The following is a 26,343-nucleotide window of genomic DNA, read 5'->3' on the forward strand; positions in this document are numbered from 1 at the left end:
GTTGACACCATGGCACGTGCAGGCAAATGGGCGTTCCTGTAAGTCCCTTTAAATTAGCCGCCCAGCGGGCTCAGGCACGCCACGTGCCTCGTGAGTGTGCTCGCGTGTCCCGGGAACTCAAAGTTCCCGGGTCGGCCTGCGATTGCGGTCGGCAAAGGCAGTACAGGGGGATGTCTTTGTAAACAAGGCATTCCCCTATTCTGCCTAGTGACATGTCACTGATCGAATGTTCCCTGCGATCGTGAACAGTGATCAGTAACGTGTCACTGGTAGCTCCTCCCTCTAACAGTTAGAATCTCTCTCTAAGACACACTTAACCCCTTCCTCTCCCCTAGTGGTTAACCCCTTCACTGCCAGTGTAATTTTCACAGTAATCAGTGCATTTTTATAGCACTGATCGCTGTAAAAAATGACAATGGTCCCAAAAATGTGTCAAAAGTGTCCGATGTGTCCGCCATAATGTCGCAGTCACGATAAAAATTGCAGATCGCCGCCATTACTAGTAAAAAAAAAAAATATATAACAATAAAAATGCCATAAAACTATCCCCTGTTTTGTAGACGCTATGGGCCAGATTCACAGCAGAAATACGCCGGCGTATCTACTGATACGCCGGCGTATTTTCAAATTTGCCGCGTCGTATCTTGATTTGGAATCCTCAAACCAAGATACGACGGCTTTTGGCATCGATCCGACAGGCGTACGGCTTCGTACGCCTTCGGATCGTAGGTGTAATTCTCCGGCGGCCGCTGGGTGGAGTTTGCGTCGTTTTCCAGCGTCGGGTATGCAAATTAGCTGTTTACGGCGATCCACGAAGGTACGCTCGTTCGTCGCATTCTCTTACGTCGGTTTTTCCCGTCGTAAAGTTAAGTGTGCTATTTAGATGGTGTGAAATTACACCATCCCTGTTAAAATATGTCCGTCGTTCCCGCGTCAAATTTAAATTTTTTTTTTTTTTTTTTGCGTATGACGTCCGGGAATACGAAAGTACGTTACGCATGTCGCCGTTCAAAAAACACGTCGGGGCGCCGTAATTTCGCGCAAAGCACGGAGCATGCGCAGAACATTCGGCGCGGGAACGCGCCTAATTTAAATGGTACACGCCCCATTTGAATTAGGCGGGCTTGTGCCGGACGGCTTTACGCTACGCCGTCGAAAGTTTACACGCAAGTGCTTTGTGAATCAAGCACTTACGCTGGAAACTTGCGGCTGCGTAACGTAAACGGGATACGATACGCCGCCGCAAATCTACATGAATCTGGTCCTATAATTTTTGCGCAAACAAATCAATATATACTTATTGCGATTTTTTTTTTTTTTTAACAAAAATATGTAGAAAAATACGTATCGGCCTAAACGTAGAAAAAATTTCCTTTTTTAAAAAATAAATAAAAATTGGGGATATTTATTATGGCAAGAAGTACAAAATATATATATTTTATTTTTCAAAATTGTCGCTCTATTTTTGTTTATAGCGCAAAAACTAAAAAACGCAGAGGTGATCAAATTCCACCAAAAGAAAGCTCTATTTGTGGAAAAAATTACGTCAATTTTTTTTTTTGGGAGCCACGTCGCACGACCGCGCAATTGTCAGTTAAAGCGACGCAGTGCCGAATCGCAAAAAGTGCTCTGGTCTTTGGCCAGCCAAATGGTCCGGGGCTTAAGTGGTTAAGGTAAATACTACTATATTATCTCAAATACATCGTACTTGCCCTTTAAATCCAGGAACAGCGAAGGAACAGAGCGCGGCGTGTTGCTAGTTTAGGCTCCAGAACAGATGGGGGGGGGGAAATCGAAACCTGCTTTAGATCAGATCCCTGATGAGATTCGTTTTCTACGAAGGTATTGATCATTAGAAGAAACAACGTGAGCGCTATCACGCGGTTTCTGGCGATTTGGTTATTTTGCTGTCGGTTGTGTCTGAGCCAAGTGGGCAGCTGGCAGCTCCCAGGCGTGTGCGTGAAACATGCGGTGAAACCGGCTGCTCGCTGCAGAATGACTCACACACAAGCGTTTCGCCAGAATACCGCTAGAAAAATAATCCAACTTTATATATAAAAAAAAAAAAGGATGTTTTATCCAGTTCCAGATATCCTGGCAAAGGTTAAAACAATTTAGCTCGCTAATAAAGATATTAAAAACACGCCAAAGGTGTTTGTACAGAATATCTCCGGAAAGCAGTGGCCCGGATTCAGGTAGAATTGCGCATTATTTACGGAGGCGCAGGGCAACGTTTTTGCCCTGCGCCCCCGCAAATTTGCTCCGCTGCCCTTTATTCACGGAGCAGAAGCTCCGTAAATTGCGCGGGCGCGCCGGCAAAATGCCCGGCGCAAGAGCACGCAATTTAAATGAACCCGTAGGGGGCGGGAATCATTTAAATTAGGCGCGTTGCCGCGCCGATCGTAGAGCGCATGCTCCGTCAGGAAACTTTTCCGACGTGCATTGCGGCAAATGACGTCGCAAGGATGTCATTTGCTTCAAAGTGAACGTGAATGGCGTCCGGCGCCATTCACGATTCACTTACGCAAACTACGTAAAATTCTAATTTCGCGACGCGGGAACGACGGGTATACGTAACATGGGCTGCCCCTGCTAATAGCAGGGGCAGCCTTGCACGAAAACCGCCGTACGTAAACAACGTAAATTGCGTACGCAGGGCTCGCGCAACTTTGTGAATCGGTGTTAGTATGCAATTTGCATACTATACACTGAGCACAACGGGAACGCCACCTAGCGGCCATTGCAAGAATGCAGCCTAAGATATGCGGGCATAAGAGCCTTATGCCGCGCAGATCTTAGGCTGCAGTCGGCGTAACGAGGTTCCTGAATCAGGAGCACTCGTTACGCCGGGGCAAGTAAGCAATTGCGCTGTGTAACCTATGGTTACACAGGCGCAATTGCTTCTTGAATCTACCCCAGTGTTTATATCCAAATTGTGCCCTTTAACCACTTCCATACCAGGCACTTACGCACCTTCCTGCCCAGCACTGTCGCACTTTGAATGACAATTGCGCGGTCATGCTACACTGTACCCAAACAAAATTGGCGTCCTTTTTCCCCCCACAAATAGAGCTTTCTTTTGGTGGTATTTGATCACCTCTGCGTTTTTTTTTTTTTTGCGCAACAACTAAAAAAAGAATGAAAATTTTGAAAAAAATGCAGTTTTTATTTTTTTCTGTAAATTTTTTTTTTGTAAATAAGTACGTTTTCGTTTTCAATTACGGGCACTGATGGGCACCAATGAGATGGCACTGATGGACATCGATGAGGTAGTACTGATAGGCACCGATGAGGTGGCACTGATGGCGGCGCTGCCCATCGGTGCCGCCTATGAGTGCCCACTGATGGGCACTCATGGGCGGCACTGATGGGCGGCACTGGGCACTCATAGGCGGCACAGATGGGCACTCATGGGCAGCACAGATGGGTGGCACTGATGGGTACTTATGGGTGGCACTGATAGGTGGGGACTGGGCATAGATGGGCACTGTGGGGTGGCACTGATGGACACTGTGGGGTGGCACTGATGGATCCATGTTGCCAGTCAGTGCCCATTTGTGGGCACTGATTGGCATCTTTTTTCTTTACTGCCCTTTTTTTTTTTTTTTACTGACTTTTTTATTTTATTTTTTATTGCCCCCTTTTTTTTTTGCCCTTCCCTGGTGGTCCAGTGTGGCGATCCCAGGGGGGGCTGCGCTGATAAACAATTAGCGCGAACCCCCCTGTCAGCAGAGCCGCCGATCGGCTCTCCTTTACTCGCGTCTGTCAGACGCGAGTGAGGAAGAGCAATCAACGGCTCTACCTGTTTACATCGTGATCAGCCGTGATTGCACGCGGCTGATCAGGTGGTAAAGAGCCTCCGCCGGAGGCTCTTTACTGAGATCGGAGATGCAGGGTGTCAGACTGACACCCCGCATCACTGCGCGCCCCCCCACGGGCATGAAATCCTGCAGGACGTCCAGTCAGGATTTCAGAACCACTTCCCGGACGTCAATCTGTTATTGACCGGGCGCGAAGTGGTTAACCACTTCAGCCCCGGAGGATTTGGCTGCCCAATGACCGGGCCATTTTTTTTGGCGATACGACACTGCGTCGCTTTAACTGACAATTGCGCGGTCGTGCGACGCTGTACCCAAACAAAATTGACGTCCTTTTTTCCCCCACAAATAGAGCTTTCTTTTGGTGGTATTTGGTTGTTTTCTGGAGGTTCTCTTTAACTTGGCAATACAGATATACATCTGACCAATGTGGCTGTGCAGAAAACAGCGCCGGACTATGACCCGGAGAAGGTGAGAGAGACGAATCGCGTTATTCAAGGGACTTTCTGTATCAGTGCCATGCAAACAGCTGCTGAGAAATCCCCGTTCACCTGGAAAAAGCAAAATAACATACCTTGTACCCATCAGGGGGGAATGCGATGATAAGAGAGCTGTTCAGCAGATCATCTCCGTTTTTTCAAATGCATGCCCATAGAAGATAATGAATTTGCACCTGAGCCGCACCGCAATGCCTAGAAAAGGCACACGTTTTTTCAGCAATGCGCAGTGCGAATGCATCGCACATATGTGAACCAGCCTCATTAAAATCAATGTATTTTATAATGTTATGCGAATTGGATGCGGTAAAAGCCGCACTCAATTCGCATAGGTGTGAACCCGGCCTTAAAGCGGGGGTTCGCCCTATTAAAAAAAAAAAAAAAAAAAAATTTTTATTCTAGCATAAAATTCGGCATCGTAGCGCGAGCTACAGTATGCCGGTCTTACATTTTTTATCCCCGTACTCACTGTTTAATCCTACCTAGACGATTCCGTCTGCCCACGGGGAATGGGCGTTCCAATCCAGACGGAAAGTGATTGACGGCCGGCTCTGGCGCGCCGCGCTTCACCGGAAATAGCCGAAATAGGCTTGGCTCTTCACGGCGCCTGCGCATAGCCTGTGCGCAGGCGCCGTGAAGAGCCGAGACCTACTCCGGCTGTCTTCGGGGAGCGTGACGTGCCAGAGTCGGCCGTCAATCATCCTCCCTCTTGCTAGGAACGCCCATTCCCCGCGGCAGACGGAATCGTCTATGTACGATTAAACAGTGAGTACGGCGATAAAAAATGTAAGACCGGCATACTGTAGCTCGCGCTACGATGCCGAATTTTATGCTGAAATGTTGTTCAGCAGGGTGAACCACCGCTTTAAACCAGGAATATGCAATTAGCGGACCTCCAGCTGTTGCAGAACTACAAGTCCCATAAGGCACAGCAAGACTCTGACAGCAACAAGCATGACACCCAGAGGCAGAGGCATGATGGGACTTGTAGTTTTGCAACAGCTGGTGGTCCGCTAATTGCATATCCCGACTTTAAACCAACCTACGGCTTTATGCCACACCGGCAAAGCACGGTTCACTTTTAGGCCTGGTTCACATCTATGCGGGTTGCAGTTTGCATATTCCAGGTGCATTTTGTTCAATACATGTTTTTGATCCTTTGAAGTCTATGGAACTAAAAACCAGAAAAAAAAGTCCCTGGTCCTTTCCATAGACTGCACAGATGTGAACTTCCTCCATAGGAGACCATGTTAAATGTGCTGTAGTGTGTTTCTGCAAAACTGAAAACGCACAAAAAAATGCATAGGTGTGGACTAGGTCTAATTTAGGGGCGGACTGACAACTCATGGGGCCCCCGGGCAATAGGAGATTATGGGGGCCCCCGGGCAATAGGATATTATGGTGCCCCCGTGCAATAGGAGATTATGGTGCCCCCGGGCAATAGGAGATTATGGGGCCCCCCGTGCAATAGGAGATTATGGTGCCCCTGTGCAATAGGAGATTATGGGCCCCCTGTGCAATAGGAGATTATGGGGCCCCTGGGCAATAGGAGATTATGGGGCCCCCGGGCAATAGGAGATTATGGGGCCCCCGGGCAATAGGAGATTATGGGGCCCCCGGGCAATAGGAGATTATGGTGCCCCCAGGCAATAGAATATGGGGCCACACAGTATACAGTCAGACAGGCCCGGATTCAGATACAATAGTGTATCTATCGGCGGGCGTAGCGTATCTCAGATACATTACGCCGCCGTAAATTAGGGCGCAAGTTCCGTATTCAGAAAGAACTTGCGCCCTAAGTTACGGCGGCGTAACGTATGTGGTCCGGCGTAAGCCCGCCTAATTCAAATGTGGATGATGTGGGCGTGTTTTATGTAAATGAATTGTGACCCCACGTATTTGACGTTTTTTACGATCGGCGCATGCGTCGTTCGCGAAAGAATCCCAGTGCGCATGCTCGAAATTACGCCACAAATCGTCAATGCTTTAGACGTGAACGTAACTTATGTACAGCCCTATTTGCGAACGACTTGCGCAAACAACGTAAAATTTACAAAATTTGACGCGGGAACGACGTCCATACTTAACATAGGATACCCCTCATATAGCAGGGGTGACTTTACGCCAGAAAAAGCCGAACGTAAAAAGCGTAAAAAAATGGGCCGGGCGGACGTACGTTTCTGAATCGGCATATCTACCTAATTTGCAAATTCCTTGCGTAAATCTAAGGAAGCGCCACCTAGCGGCCAGCGTAAATATGCAGCCTAAGATACGACGGTGTAAGACACTTACGCCGGTCGGATCTTAGGGAAATCTATGCGTAACTGATTCTATGAATCGGTCGCATAGATACGACCGTCGGAACTCAGAGTTACGACGGCGTATCAGGAGATACGCCATCGTAACTGCTATCTGAATCCGGGCCACATACACAGTATACACACATACAGCATACACACACACATTTTTACATACTGTCTCTCTTTTTACTGAGGCTGGCAACCCTAATGGGGCCCCCTAGTGGCATGAGGCCCTCGGGCAGTGCCCAAATGGTCAGTCCGCCCCTGGCTCTAATTCATTGTTGCCATTGTGATTTCTAGCTTTTCAACAGCCAGGATTGCTCTTTTTTTATGTAGTATATTTTGCCTGTGGCATTGCCCGTTTTCCACAGGGGTGTAAATGGATGATCCAACAGCTACGCCACTACCTGACCACCAAACATGGTCCAGAAGCGGTGGAGTCTCTCTTCCAAAACATAGATAACATCTTCATCAAAAGCCTGCAGAGTGTCCAGAAGATCATCATCAACGACAAGCACTGCTTTGAACTCTACGGCTACGATATCCTACTCGATGAAGATCTAAAACCGTGAGCACACACACTTTTTTTTATTTTTTTTATTAAGACTTTTTTTTAGGCTTCTTTTGTTCATTTTAATTAAAACTAGGGTTGTCCCGATACAGATACTAGTATCGGTATCGGGGCCGATTCCGAGTATTACCCCCGATACCAAAATAGAATACTCCCCCCCCCCCCCCGACGCCGTCGCCGTTACGCCGCATCCCACCGCCGTTACGCCGCATCCCGCTACCGCCGACTGGGTAATACACGCGGGGAACATTACAGCTTTGAATAGCTGTAATGATTCGCGCCGCATATAGACACTCCCCCTTGCTCGGATGAACTGTCCAATCCCGAGCAAGGGGGAGTGTCTATACACAGCGCGGCGCGAATCATTACAGCTATTCAAAGCTGTAATGTTCCCCGCGCGTATTAACCAGTCGGCGGCAGCGGGGATGCAGGTAAGGGGGACATGGCTGGATATGGGGGGGAGACATGGCTGCATATGGGGGGGAGACATGGCTGCATATGGGGGGAGACATGGCTGCATATGGGGGGAGACATGGCTGGATGGGGGAGAGACATGGCTGCATATGGGGGGACATGGCTGCATGGGGGGAGACATGGCTGGATGGGGGGGAGACATGGCTGCATGGGGGGAGACATGGCTGCATATGGGGGGAGACATGGCTGCATATGGGGGGAGACATGGCTGCATGGGGGGAGACATGGCTGCATGGGGGGAGACATGGCTGCATATGGGGGACATGGCTGGATATGGGGGGGACATGGCTGCATGGGGGGAGACATGGCTGGATGGGGGGGAGACATGGCTGCATATGGGGGACATGGCTGGATATGGGGGGGACATGGCTGCATGGGGGGAGACATGGCTGCATAAGGGGGACATGGCTGGATATGGGGGATATGGCTGGATATGGGGGGACATGGCTGCATCTGGGGGGGGACATGGCTGCATCTGGGGGGGGACATGGCTGCATTTGTGGGGGGACATGGCTGCATTTGGGGACACATTTAAAAAAAAGTATCGGTATTCGGTATCGGCGAGTACTTGAAAAAAGGTATCGGTACTTCTACTCAGTCCTAAAAAAGTGGTATCGGGACAACCCTAATTTAAAACCTAAGCCCTCTCATAAAGGATGAGTCACGAAAGCCTCGTACACACAATCAGATTTTCCGACAACAAATGTGTGATGGAAGGCTTTTGACCGTTTTGTACGCTCCATCTGATAAAAAAATCCAAAGTACAAACACGCATGCTCAGAAGCAATGCCAACCATAGCACAACATTAGCAGAAGTTGCCCAAAGGGTGGAGCTAAAGAGCTGAAAAACCACTTTGTTTCGTATTTGTTGGCCGAGAAAGTTTTGCCGTGTGCATGCAGAACAAGTTCACGGCTAACGCCCTTCGCACAAAATTCCACGGATCTGTTTTTTATTTGTAGGTGGCTCCTGGAAGTCAACGCCTCCCCTTCCCTGACACCCAGCAGCCAAGAGGACTACGAGCTCAAGTGTCACCTCTTGGAAGACACCCTGCATGTGGTAGACATGGAAGGCAGGTGAGGTGTCTGTGCGTGGCATTTAATAGACTAGAATAAAAAAAAAACAGCGCAGCGCTATAACATATTACATAATATTGCGCATATGTGAAATCTTTAAAGTATAACTAAAGGCAAAACGTTTTATTTTAGTTTTGGATAGAGTGGAGAGGAATCAGAATGCAGGGCTTGACAAATTTGCTTGGAATCTAGGAGCCAGCTAAAAAAGTTAGGAGCCAGGAATGCGCCCCGTCCCACCAAGCTTGCGCGCAGAAGCGAACACATATGTGAGTAGCGCCCGCATATGAAAGCGGTGTTCAAACCACACGTGAGGTATCGCCGCGATTGGTAGAGCGAGAGCAATAATTCTAGCCCTAGACCTCCTCTGTAACTCAAAACATGCAACCTGTAGAATTTTTTTAACGTATCCTATGGAGATTTTAACTACTTAACGCCCGCCGCATGTACATATACGTCCACAGAATGGCACGTACAGGCAGATGGGCGTACATGTACGTCCCTGCCTTTCCGCGGGTCGGGGGTCCGATCGGGACCCCCCCCCCGGTACATGCGGCGGTCGGAAATCGTCTGGGAGCGATCCGGGATGAGAGCGCGGCTATTCGTTTATAGCCGCCCCTTCGCGATCGCTTCCCGGAGCTGAAGAACGGGGAGAGCCGTATGTAAACACGGCTTCCCCGTGCTTCACTGTGGCGGCTGCATCGATCGCGTGATCCCTTTTATAGGGAGACTCGATCGATGACGTCAGACCTACAGCCACACCCCCCTACTTGGAATCTACTACCTGCTCTGCGCAAGGGTTTTGCACACAGTGACCCTGATATTCTTCTTCTGGGGTTCCCCACCGGCGCTCCTGACTCCTCCCCTTCAACGGGTGCTCCCCCCCCCCCACGGAGAGCCAGTTTCCATGGGGGCACCTGTAAGGGCTTGCTCCCTAGTCCTGCTGCTGCATCCATTGACACAGACAGCAGAACTCAGCCCTGCCTCTCGTGTCACTGGATTTGATTGACAGTAGTGAGAGCCAATGGCTCCCGCTGCTATCAATCTATCCAATGAGGACAGAGACAGCGGCTGGAGCTGCTGGGCTCGTGCACATCGATGAAACGGACGGGCTCAGGTAAGAAAAAGGGTGGAGAAGGGGGGGGGGGGTGCTGCAGCAAAGAAGGTTTTTCACCTTAATGCATCAAATGAGAATGCATGAAACTTTACAACCCCTTTAAGGCTGGGTTCACATATGAGCACGCAGCGGCTCCCAGCAGGAGTTCACTCCATTCACAGTTTCAGGTCCGATTTCAGCCCAAAGTTTGGGCTGGATTCGGACCTGAAATAGACCAAAAGACGCACAGGACTCCTGTGCAAATCACACCAGAGCTGCTGCAGAGATATGTGAATTGACTCCATAAGGAGACAGTCACAATCTTCTGCTGTGAGTATTGTATGAACGGAAACACGTTGTACATCAGGGGTAGGCAACCTCGGCACTCCAGCTGTGGTGAAACTACAAATCCCATCATGCCTCTGCGAGTCATGGCTGTGATTGTCAGGGTCTTGCAATGTCTCATGGGATTTTTAGTTTCACCACAGCTGGAGGGCTGAGGTTGCCTACCCCTGGCGTACGTGATAACGTCACTCTCATAAGTCCCACCCTACACGTTTTGTCACAGATGTCATGGGGATGTGGTAGACATGGAAGGGAGGTGAGGTGTCTACACAAGCCGATACGGCTTATGATAGATGGACCTCCATTTAAAAAGGAAAAAAAAGTAACAAGTTTGTAATGTACTCTTCTCTGTGTTCACCCAGATTATCCGGGAAGGAGAAGAGAGTCGGAGGATTTGATCTCATGTGGAACGATGGTCCTGTGTCTCGTGACGATGGACAACAAGATGTCCTCAGCAATGGAAACTTTGTGGCAAACACACACTTAGGTAAACAAAAAAAAAAGGAGAGAGAAAGCTCTATAGCCAGAGATTTAAAGGAGATGTTCATAAAAAAAAAAATTAATAAACCAAAAAAAAAATGCACATTTTTGACATGCACAAATTAGATTTTTTTTTTTTTTTTAAGCCTGTAAAGTGGGGTAGGCGATCTGGGGCCTACTAGCTGTTGAAGTCCCATCATGCCCATGGGAGTATTTGTAATTTTCAGCCTTGCAATGCTTCATGAGAAATGTAGTTCCACAACAGCTGGAGGGAACCAGGTTGCCTACCCCTGGTCTAAAGTAATCTCTAGCCAAACTCCAACTTGCTCTTTATTACTGTAATACAGGGGTAGGCAACCTGGGGCCTACTAGCTGTTGAAGTCCCATCATGCCCCTGGGAGTAATTGTAATTGCCAGCCTTGCAATGCCTCATTGAAAATGTAGTTCCACAACAGCTGGAGGGCCCCGGGTTGCCTACCCCTGCTGTAAAGCATTGGTCTCCTGCAGACCTGTCAGAGTATCTGTGTACCTGTACATCCTGTACGGGCAAGCAGATACAATCTGACAGGAAAAAATTCAATGAACTATCATGGCGCTCCACAGTGCCGTAGTAGCACATTGAAAACGGCAAGCCTAACAGCCGCAAAGGATGTTGGGTAGTTCATTCATACATAGCTGTGTATGAATGACGTGGCTGTGTGGGCGGAGCCACGCATGGTTGCGTTGCTTTTAAAAACTGACAGCTAGTACAGGGAACTTCTCATATCAGGCAGTGGCTGCAGCATTGGGACCATATTACATGTTCCACCCTAAAAATCGAGGTGGAATATATAACATGTTCCAAAAGTTGAACTTCTCCTTTACTCACAATGGGAATAAACACTGCCACCCATTTCTTTTTCAGGCTGCGTCAATGACAGGAAGACCAACCTCAGACAGATACTGAAATCCACGCAGACTAAGAAATCCTAGATAACTGGAGATCTTCCTCTGTACAGGGAATGTAAATAAAGATTTTATATCTTTTAAATTACAATATGTGTAGTCGTAAATGTATGCAGGGTGTTGCTGGCAGAAAAAGGATTGCTAAATAGGATGGTTTCTGCTTCTACGGTGTCTCTCCCTTGTTGGCCAAAACGCTGCTACATCTTCCCTGCCAGGAAGCCTCACTGGCATAACAGCAGACAAGTGATTTATTTCTTCTAATAGCAATTCTGCTAGTTTCCGCTTGCAGCAAGATTTCTATTGGCTCATGGGCCTAGGGGTACTTTACGTTTTTCTCACATGCATGTAGTGACTACAGAAAACCCAATGCTTATTGGTTGCTGTTAAAGTGATTGTAAAGCTTTGTTTTTTTCTTAAATAACAAACATGTCATACTTACCTCCACTGTGCAGTTTGTTTTGCACAAAGTGACCCGATTATCCTCTTCGGGGGCAGCTCCTCCCTGCATCGTATAACCCCCTAGGAGAAGCGCTCTCGGGGGATTAGGAGGTTACCTTGCGGACGCACTCCCGGGTCCAGCATTTGCACCCATAGACACAGAATGATGGACTCTGGGCCGCGTCATTGGATTTGATTGACAGCAGCGAGAGCCAATGGCCACTGCTATTAATCTATCCAATCAAGAGCCGAGAACCCCCTGGCAGAGAGGAGGGGGGGGGGGGGCAGGTCACTGTCATACGTTCTTTCTCCTTAATGCATAGGATGCATTAAAGAGAAAAAAAAAACACAAGGGTTTACAACCTCTTTAATAACTGCACTTAAAGCATTTGTTAACCTATAGAAAAAAAAAATCAAGATCCTGTTTCCTTAGAGAATGTTATACAGCATAGTGCTTGTGCTGTGTAATTTGACCCCCTGTAATACATGAAATACCTGGCTTTACCTTTCCCCCTGTACGCTGACTCCGATATATCATGGCTGCTGAGCCCTGACGCAGGAGTCATCCGTATTTGCCTCCGTCATCCGCAGCTCTCCTGTGTCTCCTCATCCCCCCTCGGTCTACTAGTGCCCACTCCTCTCCCCTGCTGCTCTCATATCTGCAGCTAAATGCTATAATTCTCTTTGTACCATTATAATAAGGCCCCTTTCACACTGGTACAGGAGGTGCGTGTGGAGGCGGTAAATCGATGTCAAGCAGCGCTTTACCACTAATTTTGCCGCGCTAGCGGGGTGGTTTTACCCTCTGCTAGCGGCTGAGAAAGGGTTTAAACCGCCCGCAATGCGCCTCTGCAAAGGCGCATTGCCAGCGGTATAGCCGCGCTGTCCCATTGATTTCAATGGGCGGGAGCGGTATACACACCTCTCCTTCACTGCTCCAAAGATGCGGCTAGCAGCAACTGTTTAGGGTCAGTTTGCAGGTGCTATTTTTAGCGCAATAGCGCCTGCAAACTGCTCCAGTGTGAAAAGGAGTCTAAGTGCCCCTGTGTAATGTAAAAAAAAATCTGCTGATCTGTACCTATACGAGGGCGGCTCCTGACGCTCAGCTGATGGTCAGTGTTCACATCGGCTCTCTCTCTTCCCTGGCTGACATCAACGGGCCCCGCCCACTGGAACTGTGAGCCGAGAGAGAAGTCAGCTGAGCGCTGGGAGGCAAACTTATATACGTACAGATAAGCAGATTTTTTACATTACACACTTATTATTATAGTAGAGAGAGGATGGGATGATTTAGTAAAAGTGGGTTTACAACCACTTACAACACAAAGATGTTATGGAACAGTGGGAGGAGCATTTAGGAGGAAGAAGAGGAGGAATGCACGGTAACCATGAAAACTTTCACTTACTGTAGTGTGAGCAATGAAAAATAATTGCTTATTTTAATATAGAACATATAAATAAACCATTGCCAAAAATGGTATAAAACACTATATCCAATCCATATACAGCTTAGTATTACAGAAATGTTAACTGTCTCTCCCATTAGCATTCCATCTGTTATCCGTCGAGCACTTTCTTAATTGCCTTCATTTCGTTTGGGTCCAGTGCAGTCAGGTTGAATCCTTTCAGCTCAGGCTTTCCTGCAGATAAAAAAAATTAAAAGAAAAAAAAAAAAACACAATTTAAAAAAAGAAAAACTGACTTGGTGCATGAAAATGTCATTCCACCCAAACTTGATTGGAAAATGCTGATGAGTTTAAAGTGAAAAAACATGAGATTTATAACTCCTTTAAATACTTGGGTATTTTTTTTATTTATTTTTTTTACTATGGCCGCTTCTCTGACCCAACAGTAAGGCCTGATTCACACCTATGCATTTTTTGTGCTTTTTTTCAGATTTGCACTACAGTCCATATAGCATGGTTTGCTATGGAACATGTTCTGTAGTGCAAATGTGCAAATTGCAAAAAGCACAAAAAATGCCATAGGTGTGAATCTGGCCTAAAGCTTGAGAATGATCTGATGCCGTTAGCTGGACAGGGAGACCTGTGAGGCCAAGATGGCTGCCACTAGACTCTATGGCCCAGATTCTCAAAAGAGATACGACGGCGCATCTCCAGATACGCAGTCGTATCTCTGCCTAGCGCCGTCGTATCTATGCGACTGATTCTTAGAATCAGTTACGCATAGATATCCCTTAGATCCGACAGGCGTAAGTCTCTTACGCCGTCGGATCTTAACTGCAATTTTTTTTTTTGCCCGCTAGGTGGCGCTTCCGTCGATTTCCCCGTCGAGTATGCAAATTAGCTAGATACGCGAATTCCCGAACGTACGCACGGCCGACGCAGTAAAGTTACGACGTTTACGTTAGGCTTTTCCCCTCGTAAAGTTGCTCCTGGGTCTATGAGGCGCAGTCAATGTTAAGTATGGCCGTCGTTCCCGCTTCGAAAATTTTAAAAGTTACGTCGTTTGCGTAAGTCGTCCGTGAATAGTGCTGGACGTAATTTACGTCCACGTCAAAACCAATGACGTCCTTGCGACGTCATTTAGAGCAACGCACGCTGGGATTTTTTAGGGACGGCCCATGCGCAGTTCGTTCGGGGCGGGGACGCGCTTCATTTAAATGATACACGCCCCCTACCCGCCGAATTTGAATTCCGCCGGGTGATTTACGTTACGCCGCCGCAACTTTACACGCAAGTGCTTTGTGAATAAAGCACTTGCCTGAAGATACGTTACGCCCGCCCAAATTTACTCCCATCTACGAGAATCTGGGCCCATGCCCTTGTAGGAACGGAGCGACGACTGACGTCCTCCAGTTCCTGGCCCATAATAAACAATGTTTTTTTTTTTCCTAAGTTAAAAAAAAAATAAAAATTTAGATATATCTCATTTTATTCTTTGGGAGTTCTAAGTATTTTTTTATCAAAAATTACTAATTTAAACAAAAAGTTCCAGAAAAGGCCTGGTCAGCAAGTGGTTAATGTTGTAGTCCTGAATACAAAGCTGCAATAATTTGTGTCTTTTATGGAACAAATATCACAAGCATGAGACTGCAGGCTTGGCTGGCTTTAAGGCTGGGTTCACACTACTACACTACTTTCATCCTACTTTGCTCTGTGTTCAATGTTTCCCTATGAGAGCGTCTTGTAGCGTCCTACACAAGTCGGTCCGACTTTGAAAATGCTCCCTGTACTACTTTTGGTCCTACATTGATCCTACTTCAGGCCCATTGAATATCATTGAAGTCGGACCAAAGTAGTATCCTGTTCATGAAAGTAGGATGGATGTAGGACCAATGTAGGATAAATGTAGGACCGATGTAGCAGAGCAAAGTAGGATGAAAGTAGTGTAGTAGTGTGAACCCAGCCTGAATCAGGTTTGGTCTCCACCCAGAGACTGACCACATCAATCACCTTGCAGGTGGACAGACAGAATGAATGCATCACAACCAAAACCAGGATGCTGGAATGAGGAGCAAGTCCACAACACACTACAAATGGATTACAATACTTTTATTAGTGTGTGGGGGGGGGGGGGGGGAGATTTCCCATGTCTCTATTTTATAAAATTCAAATAAGAAGAAATAGGTAAGGAGTGTAATGTGAATTCAGTTACTCCTTGTCAAACACTCACCTTGTGCTTCATAAAGCTGGTTTACTTTTCCTTTCAGCTGTGAGCGAATTGTATCGATTTCCTGATCCAACTGCTCCTGATCTGTCAGAGACAATCCATTTTTTAATTACTATTATTACAATCTCATCACAATCATAACAAACAACAAAATTCTCTTTCCAACCAGCTCACCTCGCTGAATCATTTCCTTGGTTTTGTTTTTCGGCAGATCTATGAACATACTGCCAAAGCAAACGGTCACCGTCTCTGCAAAAGAGGCGATACTACAGTCATTGCATGAACGTTCCAGTAATAAGTGCAGTAAGAAAAGGCTACTTTTATTATTTAGGCCGCTATAAGCACACAGTGAAGCCTCAGACTTTTTCCTTTAGGGTAAACCTCAGACAAATGGCTAAATGCATACCGTATATATGAACGGATTGACCCTCTAGTTGTAAATTGGTCCAGCCACTCCTATGATTCACCCCCCCCCCCCCCACCACACCCAGTCATTCTACCATTTCAGCTTTACAGCTTCCCAGATCACCTGCCTGCTGACTGGAAGCCACAAACTGATCCAGGAAGTCGTGATTGCCCCCGCCCCCCCCCCCCCCCATGCTTGACTGTACAGTGTGGCAGAAGTGTATGTGAACCACAGTATGGGATGGACACACACCTCTGCCACACTGTACAGTCAGGCATGGGGACATCACTACTTCCTGGGTCAGTTTGCAGCTTCCAGTGAGCAGGCAGGTGATCTGTAAGGCTGAAACATCAGAATGACTTTCCTGGCTGTGCAGTGTGATTGGGGGGGGGGGGGGTTGAATCACAGAAGTGGCTGGACAAATTTACAACTTGAGGGTCAAACAGAACAGCAAATCTCTTTGCTGATAAAACAGTTGTGTATTTCAACCGTCTTTGGCAGTTTGTCTGGCGTTTGACCACCCTATAGCAGTTTTATTGCTCCAGGGCGGTAGGTCTGTGCAGGATTAGGTCTGTATATACGTGATCCTGCACTTCTGCATGCAGGGGGTACTAACTGCTTCTGCCATGATAATTCACAGCAGAAACGGATCTGCGGGTGTCGGGCACTCAATGTCCTCTGGCATCCGCCGATCGCCGGTAAACTACACAGAACGGGGATCTGCCTATGTAAACAAGGCAAATCCCTGTTCTGACGGGGGTGGATTCTAGGATAGCCTGTCCTTTTTCAGCACTAGGACGGCCTGCCCTTGTATCTACAGAACAGAAGCAGTTTTATGAATTTGCTGTGGGGTTTCAATGATTCTTGCAATATATACAGAGGAAGATCTTTTTTTTTTTTTGCCTAAAGAACATTGACGTTTTCAGTAAAAATATTCTGGATGAAAGTGGTTGGCTGTCACCTGATTTATCGATGCTCAGAGCCCTCAAAGCCTCTCTGTTCTGGTTTCTCTTGATGTCCAGGTCTATGATCTAGAAAGATGGAGAGGTCATTCATCAATAGAGAGGTTGGTATCATTGATGGTAAACTATATCCAATGCTGCTGCTAATGTGAAACATGGCAAACACGTGGGTGTATAGATACTACAGAACTGCAAGTACCGGCATTGCCTGCTGGGACAGCAAGATCTGCGATTCTAATGCTTTACATTCTGTACAGCACTACAGCCTTGTGTTCAGTGCCCATAACATGCAATTATATAATATATATATATATTTTTTTTTTTTCTTCCTATGTTATCTTTGTCCTTATATAGTACTGACATATTCTGTAGTGCCCTGTAGAGTCTATAGAGCTATGCACACCAGTGTCTTCCCTGGAGTGCAGAAAGGTTAACATTTTTTTTACTTTACTTTCCCTGGTCCCTCTTTTCCTCTCAACACCCTAATGAAAAAAAAAAAAAACGTTGTTTTCATTGCATACCTCATTTTAGACCCAGTGGTGGTATCATTGGGTTTCTATGCTTCTCTACTCAATGCAGACAGATCATGGCTGGTGGGAGAGTCTGTACAAGAGCTTCCTGAAATCATCACAACACCCCCGGCCTCAGTACTCCTCTCATGAGTAAGGATGAGCTCCGGCGTGTTCGCATAGAACACGTGCGGAGCCCGCCAGGAAGTCGGCACCCGCGCTGCGCTAATCACAGCCAGGCAGACATTGTCCGATGCTCGGCTGCAGAGATCGGGAAATATCTGCCTGGCTGTGATTAGCGCAGCGCGGGTGCCGACTTCCTGGCGGGCTCTGCACGTGTTCTATGCGAACACGCCGGAGCTCATCCTTACTCAAGAGTCCTCAGACCTGATGCAACTAGTAGGCTGGCTCTTGGGAGGAGTTATGCAAATATCAAAATGCCTCGAGGGACATACGTCAGCCTGCTGAATTGGGTGTTCCTGGGCAGGCTGCATTTGTATGGGTAATACCCACGTGTGATGACTGAAAGAACTGAAATCCAATGAAGGTCAACCTGTTTTAGGCCCCTTTCACACTGGGGCGGTTTGAATGAATGAATGACTTGTATAGCGCTACACATGCAAACTGAATCGCCTCTGGGCGCTTTTTCCAGCCAGTGTCTGCTTGGCTGGTGCGGTCATTTTACCCCGTAGGATCTCGACACACTAGGGACACACAGTCACACACACACACACACACACCAATCCAATTTACCTACCAGCATCTCTTTGGAATGTGGGAGGAAACCGGAGTTCCCGGAGGAAACCCACGCAGACACAGGGAGAACATGCAAACTCCAGGCAGATGGTGTCGTGGTCGGGTTTCGAACCAGCGACCCTTTTGCTGCTAGGCGAACGTGATACTCACTACACCACTGTGCTGCCATTGCGCTAAAAATAGCGACCCTAAACAGCGGCTGCCGTTTCTCCAGTGTGAGAGCCTGAGGGCTTTCACAATGGAGCGATGCGCTAGCAGGACCGCTCCAAAAGTCCTGCTAGAAGCATCTTTGGAGCGGTGTGTTTACCGCTCCTTCCCATTGAAAGCCATGGGAAACCGCGGCTATACCGGCGGCAATGCGCCTCTGCAGAGGTGCATTGCCGGCGGTATTATCTCTTCCGACAGTATAGCGGCGCTATACCGCCACTGCACCTCCCGTCCCAGTGTGAAAAGGGGCCTTAGGGTTGTGCAATCAAATCGCAGAACCTGAAGGAAACCTACACAAACTGCATGCAGAGAGGGAGAGTGCCCAACACAATATGACTAAGAAGGAGGAAATCAAATTAGTGAAATGATATGGGGTGACATGCTATCTTTTTATAAATACAATAACCTGCATTTATATATATACACACACACACGCCTGTATAATTATAATATTTTGATATTTAAGTTAACAAAAACATAAAGCATCTATCCATATGTAAACCATCCTTGCACTGGAGAAATGACAGGTGTAATCCGATTGCCTGTTATACACAATGTAAACAATACCACGTGTTCCCTCCACTTACCTGTCTTCTGTCCCCCAACACGTCCTCAGCCTTCCTCTCCACCTCCTGCAGGTGGCCCAGCACTCTATCCATCCCCTCATACACCTCCATCATTCCCCCTGCCACTAAGACGCGCATTATACACGTCTCTTCCTCCAAGGGTCAGCTATCCATAAAACCTGTCTTCGTTTTCTTACGGTGACGCGGCCATGTTTCCGAAGCCAGCTTTCTTCTCTTCCCATGCGCCGGCTTCGGGAAGATGGCTGCCGCTTCAGGAGACAGATTACATCCGCGAGTTGGTGCTCTAGCGTCTGGACGTTATTATGTAATGCAGATGTTTCGTCGCCTTATGTGACGAAACACAGGGCGCTCGCGTTTCCCTCAGGTTGCTATGGGAACGAATGGAGGTAAATGAGAAGTAGCTGGGTTTCTAGGCCTGTGGCTTTTTGTAATGGCTAATTTTAGTCCACCTTGTCAGGTTCATCATTTACCGTCCCTTGACTAGACATGCTGGTGCTTGTAGTTCTTCAGTTTATTGACAGAATTTTTAAAGTGACCCTACCTATAGAAAATATATATTAATAGGTTCTGGAGATGAGGGGAATCCGCTACTTGGTGAACAATGGGGGCGGCCATTACCAACCTCTCATAATGGTGGCCCCCCTGACTTAAAGTGACCCCATTAGCTGAGGTACAACATGCCAACCTCTCATAATGGTGGCCCCCCAACTTAAAGTGACCCCGTCAGCTGAGGTACAACATGTCAACCTTTCATAATGGTGGCCCCCCTGACTTAAAGTGATCTCGTCAGCTGAGGTACAATATGCCAACCTTTCATAATGGTGGCCCCCTGACTTAAAGTGATCTCGTCAGTTGAGGTACAACATGCCAACCTCTCATAATGGTGCCCCCCTGACTTAACATGACCCCGTCAGCTGAGGTACAACATGCCAACCTTTCATAATGGTGGCCCCCTGACTTAAAGTGACCCCGTTAGCTGAGGTACAACATGCCAACCTTTCATAATGGTGGCCCCCCTGACTTAAAGTGACCCCGTCAGCTGAGGTACAACATGCCAACCTTTCATAATGGTGGCCCCCTGACTTAAAGTGACCCCGTCAGCTGAGGTACAACATGCCAACCTTTCATAATGGTGGCCCCCTGACTTAAAGTGATCTCGTCAGCTGAGGTACAACATGCCAACCTTTCATAATGGTGGCCCCCCTGACTTAAAGTGACCCCGTCAGCTGAGGTACAACATGCCAACCTTTCATAATGGTGGCCCCCCTGACTTAAAGTGACCCCGTCAGCTAAGGTTCAACATGCCAACCTTTCATAATGGTGCCCCCAACTTAAAGTGATCTCGTCAGCTGAGGTACAACATGCCAACCTTTTATAATGGTGGCCCCCCTGACTTAAAGTGATCTCGTCAGCTGAGGTACAACATGCCAACCTTTCATAATGGTGGCCCCCTGACTTAAAGTGACCCTTTGAGCTAAGGTACAACATGCCAATCTTTTATAATGGTGGCCCCCTGACTTATAGTGTTCCCGTCAGTTGAGGTGCAACATGCCAACCTTTCATAATGGTGGTCCCCGACTTAAAGTGACCCACGTCAGTTGAGGTGCAACATGCCAACCTTTCATAATGGTGGCACCCCTGATTTAAAGTGACCCTTTGAGCTAAGGTACAACATGCCAACCTTTCATAATGGTGCCCCCCCAACTTAAAGTGACCCTGTCAGCGAAGTAACAACATATCTTCTAAAAGAAGGCTGCCCACTTCTTCTGCCCGCCATTTATTTGCATACCGCCACTTCACTGCCTACCGTCCTCTGCGCAGTCAACCAATCAGATTAGTTCAAATATCTGCTCATGGTGGTTCCTCTCGGTTCTGTTTTGTTAATAGAATGGTGAAGGGTTGGAACCTCTGTCAGCTTTGGTTGCTCTCTGTGGAACTGTCGATTCCTTTTCTGGTGACAACTTCCAGGATGGAAAACCTCAGAGCGAGAGAGAGAGAGAGAGAGATCGGCAGTAATAAAAATAATCTGTGAATTCGCACAGGAATCGGATCGCATGGGTCTGAACACCCATGCGATCCGATTCCAGTGCGGGACAAAAAAAAAAAAGGTTCCGGATCTTTTTTGTGGGAATCCAATGAGAGTTCAGCCATACAAACGATATGGCTGAACTTGCATTGCACAGACATCGCATGTAATCGGCACAGCAATGCGGCTGCGAATCACATGCGCTGTCTGTGTTTGCGTATGTGTGAACCCAGGCTAAGTATTTGATGCAGTTTTCTTAGTGCCAACGTGGCAGCGCAGGTGAATGGATTGACCGCAGGAAAGGGAAAATTACGGCGAGCCTAGGTTCACATGTGTGTACGCATTTGCGCATGCACATTGTGGGCACAGCGGCGCATTTATTTGTATAGGCTGCTGAAACGCTGGTAAAGATGTGCCTGACCTTTTATTATATATTATATTATTAAAATATATATACAGTGGCCCAGATTCACAGACATCGGCGCACATTTATGCCGCCGTAGCGTATCTCCTGTACACTACGCCGACGCAGCGCAGAGAGGCAAGCATGGAATTCACAAAGCACTTGCTCCCAAAACTGCGCTGGGTTTCCTAGGCGTAAGCCGGCGAAGGTATAAGTGGGCGTGAGTCATGCAAATGAGGCGTGACCCCATGCAAATGATGGGCCGAGCGCCAGACATATACGTATTATGAACGGCGCATGCGCCGTCCCGTGGACGCATCCCAGTGCGCATGCTCACAAATACGTCGGAACAACTGCCTAAGATACGCCGGATCACTGCCTACGGCGTGAACATAACCTACGCCTAGTCATATTCCCGTCCTACGTAAAATACGTCGGCTTGTGTTCCCTGGTGCAGCCCTTTATGGGGCTTAACTTTACGCCGGACGTACGACTTACGCGCACATCGCGTAGCCTGCGTCGGGCGCACGTACGATCGTGAATCGCTGTATCTCCCTCATTTGCAAATTTGAATAGAAAATCACTGGGAGCGCCAAATGCGTCCAGCGTAAATATGCGCCCACTCTACGCCAGCGTAGGCAAGTTACGCCGGTGGGATGAAGCCTGTTTTTAGGCGTATCTTAGTTTGTGAGTCCGGCGCATAGATACGACAGGGCATATTTGCACTTACGTGGCGTATCTGGAGATACATCGGCGCAAGTGCTTTGTGAATCCGGGCCATTATCTCTTAAAAGTAAGTACACCCCTCACATTTTTGTAACTATTTTCTTCTATCTTTTCATGTGACAACACTGAAGAAATGACACTTTGCTACAATGTAAAGTAGTGAGTGTACAGCTTGTATAAGGCCCCTTTCACACATGCGGAACGTATGTCTGCTTTTTCATCCATCCGTTTCCGAATGAAAAAAGGGACATACATTGATCCCTATGAGATTGCGGATGTCAGCAGATCATCCGCAGAGCGATCCCAGCTGAGCAAACGGAGGTTCACAGGTGCGGATGATCACGGATCGTCCCGTGTAAAAGGGCCCTAACAGTGTAAATTTGCTGTCCCCTCAAAATAACTCAACACACAGCCATTAATATCTAAACCGCTGGCAACAAAAGTGAGTACACCCCTAAGTGAAAATGTCCTAATTGGGCCCAATTAGCCATTTTCCCTCCCCGGTGTCATGTGACTCGTTAGTGTTACAAGGACTCAGGTGTGAATGGGGAGCAGGTGTGGTAAATTTGGTGTTATCGCTCTCACTCTCTCATCCTGGTCACTGGAAGTTCAACATGGAACCCCATGGCAAAGAACTCTCTGAGGATCTGATAAAAAATAAAGTCCAGTCACTCCAAAATCAAATGGTAACCACCTCAGCTCTAGAAGGTTCATGACCAGGCCATTTTTTGGCCATTTAGCACTGTGTTACTTTAACCACTTCAATAGCGGCACTTTCACCCCCTTCCTGCCCAGGCCAATGTTCAGCTTTTACAAGTTGAATGATAATTGTGCGGTCACGCAACACTGTACCCAAATATTTTTTTTTACCATTTTATTGGAGACGGATAAAGCTTTCTTTTAGTGGTATTTAATCACCCCTTGTTTTTTTTTTGTTTTTTTTTATAAACAAATGAAAAAAGACCAAAAATGTTGAAAAAAAAAGTTTTTCTTTTGTTTCTGTATTTTTTTGTAATAAAGTAAGTTTACTCCTTCGCTGATAGGCACTGATGAGGAGGCACTAATTTACAGCACTGATGAGGCAGCATCAATGAGGAGGCACTCATTTACGGCACTGAGGCGGAACTGGTACGTGGCACTGGTACGTGGGACTGATGGGCAGCCTTTATGGTCACCGATAGGCAGAAATTATAGATGACAATGATAGGAGGCACTGATTGGCATAACTGGGCACTGGCATCACTAATGGGCACTGATTGGCATCATAGATGGGGCTACACTGATATTCACTGCACTGATTATCAGTGCAGACCCCCCCCCCCCCCCCCTGTGTCAGGAGGGAAGCTTATCGGCTCTCCTCTTCTCACGCACTATCAGCGTTGGTGATTGGACACAGCCAATCACATGATAAAGAGCCTACGTCCATAGGCTCTTTACCGTGATTGGAGATGCGGTGTGTCAGAGCAACACACCACACCACCGATAGCAGTGCTGCACACCCCCAGGGGCACGCACGAGCGGCTTGTTCTGGAGGACGTCATATGATGTCTAGTCAGAACGGGTAACGCAAGAGCCCCCACCTGGGTGTCATTTTGCTATTGGCTGGGCAGGAAGTGCTTAACTGACAATTGTCAGTTAACAATTTGTATTTTTTTTTCACACATGTAGAGCTTCCTTTTGGTGGTATTTGATCACCACTGGGGTTTCTATTGTATAAACTAAAATAGACCAAAAATTTAGATTTTTGCTTTCTGCTACGAAACCTATCCACAAAAAATGTCTTCATAAATTTTGACAAATGTATTCTGCTATACGTCTTGGGTAAAACCAAAATCCCAATAAGTGTATAATGATTGGGTTGTGTGAAAGTTAAAGCATCTACAAACTATGGGAATAATTATATTTTTCATAGTGGCGGTGTATCAGTGACTTATAATGGGACTGCAAAAGTGCGGTAGGCAATCTGACACTAACTGATGCTGGGGGGGGGGGGGAACTGACATCGGAGCTAGCTTTACTCTCTGCATCATACAGGACCCACCGCCGTGAAAAGACAGAAGAAGACCCAGCAAACACGTTGTACTTGCCAGCTCTGTGTAATGTTTTTTTTTCACAGAGCAGCCCCAATACTCTTCTCAGGCTCCTGGCCACTCCCTCCTGCCGAGTGTCCCCAGAGCAAATGACTTGCTGTGGGGGCACCCAAGCAGGCTCGCTCCCAAGCTGCTGCTCTGTGTGTCTATTCAGACAGAGCCAAGGCTCAGCCCTGCCCCCTCTCTCTTCTAATTGGCTCACTAGCTGCCAGTGACTCACTGGATCGTGATGGGGTTTAGGTAAGTATTAGGGGTGCTACTGCACACAGAAGTGTTTTTTTTTTTTTTACCTTCATTATGGCAGACAATTCGCACAATTTTTACCCATTTTTGGGACCATTATCATTTTCACAGCAAAAAATGCATTTAAAATGCATTGTTTATTGTGAAAATGACAGTTGCAGTTTGGAAGTTAACCACAGGGGGCGCTGATGGGGTTATGTGTGACCTCATTTGTGTTTACAACTTAGAGGAGTGTGGCTGTAGGTGTGACGTCATTGATTGTGTTTCCCTATAAAAGGGATCACACGATCGATGACGCCGCCACCGTGAAGAATGGCTCTCCCCGCTCTTTAGCTCCGGGGACCGATCGCGGGACTCCAGCGGCGGGTCCAGCGGCGGGTCCCGGAGCTTCGGACCGGGTCGTGGGCGCGCGCCCGCGACCCACGGCTGGACAATAGCACAGCACGTACCTGTACGTGCATGTGCCCAGCCGTGCCATTCTGCCGACGTAAATGTGCAGAAGGCGGTCCTTAAGTGGTTAAACCAGCCACCCCACACTCACCATTAGGCAAAAGGTGCCAGATGACGGCTGCAAACAATTCCTTCTCTTCTCCACTTTATAAAGGAGATGGGCGGGCAGTAAAACAGGCAGGAAGCCCCATTTGCATTGCTGGTTTTCTTCTTGTCATACCAACAGCCACCACAAGATGGCGACAGATCACAGAAGGAAACATAGGCCTGCAGAAGGCTGCAAAGGCACGGCCCGACGCGATCGCGTGGCAAAGAGGGGGGGACGGGACGCACGGAGACTCAGGATACCCCATCTGTGCCGCCCCAGGCACCAGGTCGCTAATTCTAGTTGCAAATGCAACCTGGCGCCCAGGGTTTGTCGAACCCTGCTCAAAAGTGTCCTTTACATATGGACAACAACAATAGCAGAGAAAAACAAGATTATATATATATATATATATATATATATATATATATATATATATATATATATATATATATATATATATATATATATATATATAAATATACACACAAGAATATAAAAAAATGACTATCTATACAATTTTTGTGTTCGGTCAAGCAGGCCCTTGTGCTTCACAATTGTTGGCAAATCGCATGGAGATTGTATAGAGATCGCACACCGAAGTTCTGATGTCAGACCATCGCTGTTTATATGCGTAAAACTTCCAGGAGGGGCGGCAGCCGCACAATAGAGGGGGGTTTATTATACGAGGCCTGTCCTCGAATCTGATGCCTTCCTACAGAACTCCAGTGGTGTTGTCGCTCCCTCCTCCAGCTCGCAGTCTGTCTTATTGTGCGTTGAACAGTAACATCTTTTGATGACAGGCCAAATGAAAACTAATGTTGTAATTATACCCTTCCGTGTCTGTGTGCATTACCCTGTTCAGTGTATTTCCATACATGGCTGACTGGAGAGAATTACTATAATTATCACTTTTTTTTACTTGCTTTGTTGTATTGTGAGAAAGATCAGACTTGGTATAACGTGAACAGAAATAAAATCTGCGCTAAGCAATTTTTAAAGAACGTTAGACAGATAGCTGAAACCACCCGTCAAAGAAACCCGTCCTATAAGGATGTATAGGGGGAGATTTACAAAAACTGGAGCACTGAGACCGCGTACACACGGTCGTTCCAAACCGATGAGAATGATCTGACGGCCCGTTTTCATCGGTTCACCACTGAAGTGCGTACACACCATCGTTCCAAAAACCAAACGCGGTGACATCAAACACACGACGTGCTGA

The 26,343-nt window shown here is 47.3% G+C and overlaps 2 protein-coding genes across 2 annotated transcripts in view; one reads left to right on the top strand and one right to left on the bottom strand.

Annotated features, from left to right (window-relative positions):
* Positions 1-11,688, top strand: part of TTLL9 (tubulin tyrosine ligase like 9) — a 28,500-nt gene extending 16,812 nt beyond the window's left edge. Inside the window, exons 11-15 of the mRNA XM_040330314.1 lie at positions 4,231-4,289; positions 6,987-7,183; positions 8,621-8,734; positions 10,535-10,659; positions 11,557-11,688. Coding sequence (XP_040186248.1) covers positions 4,231-4,289; positions 6,987-7,183; positions 8,621-8,734; positions 10,535-10,659; positions 11,557-11,624 — 563 coding nt within the window. The 3' untranslated portion in view covers positions 11,625-11,688. The remainder of the gene's footprint in view (positions 1-4,230; positions 4,290-6,986; positions 7,184-8,620; positions 8,735-10,534; positions 10,660-11,556) is intronic.
* Positions 11,689-13,437: 1,749 nt separating this feature from the next.
* On the bottom strand, positions 13,438-19,269 carry PDRG1 (p53 and DNA damage regulated 1). The gene is made up of 5 exons (XM_040330593.1): positions 19,096-19,269; positions 17,036-17,105; positions 15,843-15,917; positions 15,672-15,752; positions 13,438-13,675 (listed from the first exon to the last, which is right to left on the bottom strand). Exons 1-5 carry the CDS (start codon positions 19,210-19,212, stop codon positions 13,593-13,595), a joined length of 426 nt encoding a protein of 141 aa, XP_040186527.1. The 5' UTR covers positions 19,213-19,269; the 3' UTR covers positions 13,438-13,592.
* Between the last annotated feature and the right edge of the window lie 7,074 nt (positions 19,270-26,343).

Source organism: Rana temporaria, chromosome 12, assembly GCF_905171775.1.
Source record: "Rana temporaria chromosome 12, aRanTem1.1, whole genome shotgun sequence".
NCBI lineage: Eukaryota > Metazoa > Chordata > Amphibia > Anura > Ranidae > Rana > Rana temporaria.

Excerpts from the sequence above, each read along its gene's own strand:
- PDRG1 (XM_040330593.1), bottom strand. The coding sequence starts at position 19,212 with ATGCGCGTCTTAGTGGCAGGGGGAATGATGGAGGTGTATGAGGGGATG. Across the intron at positions 17,106-19,095 it reads TGTTGGGGGACAGAAGACAG|ATCATAGACCTGGACATCAA; the intron begins GTAAGTGGAGGG and ends CCATCTTTCTAG. Across the intron at positions 15,918-17,035 it reads TCTGAGCATCGATAAATCAG|AGACGGTGACCGTTTGCTTT; the intron begins GTGACAGCCAAC and ends CCTCTTTTGCAG.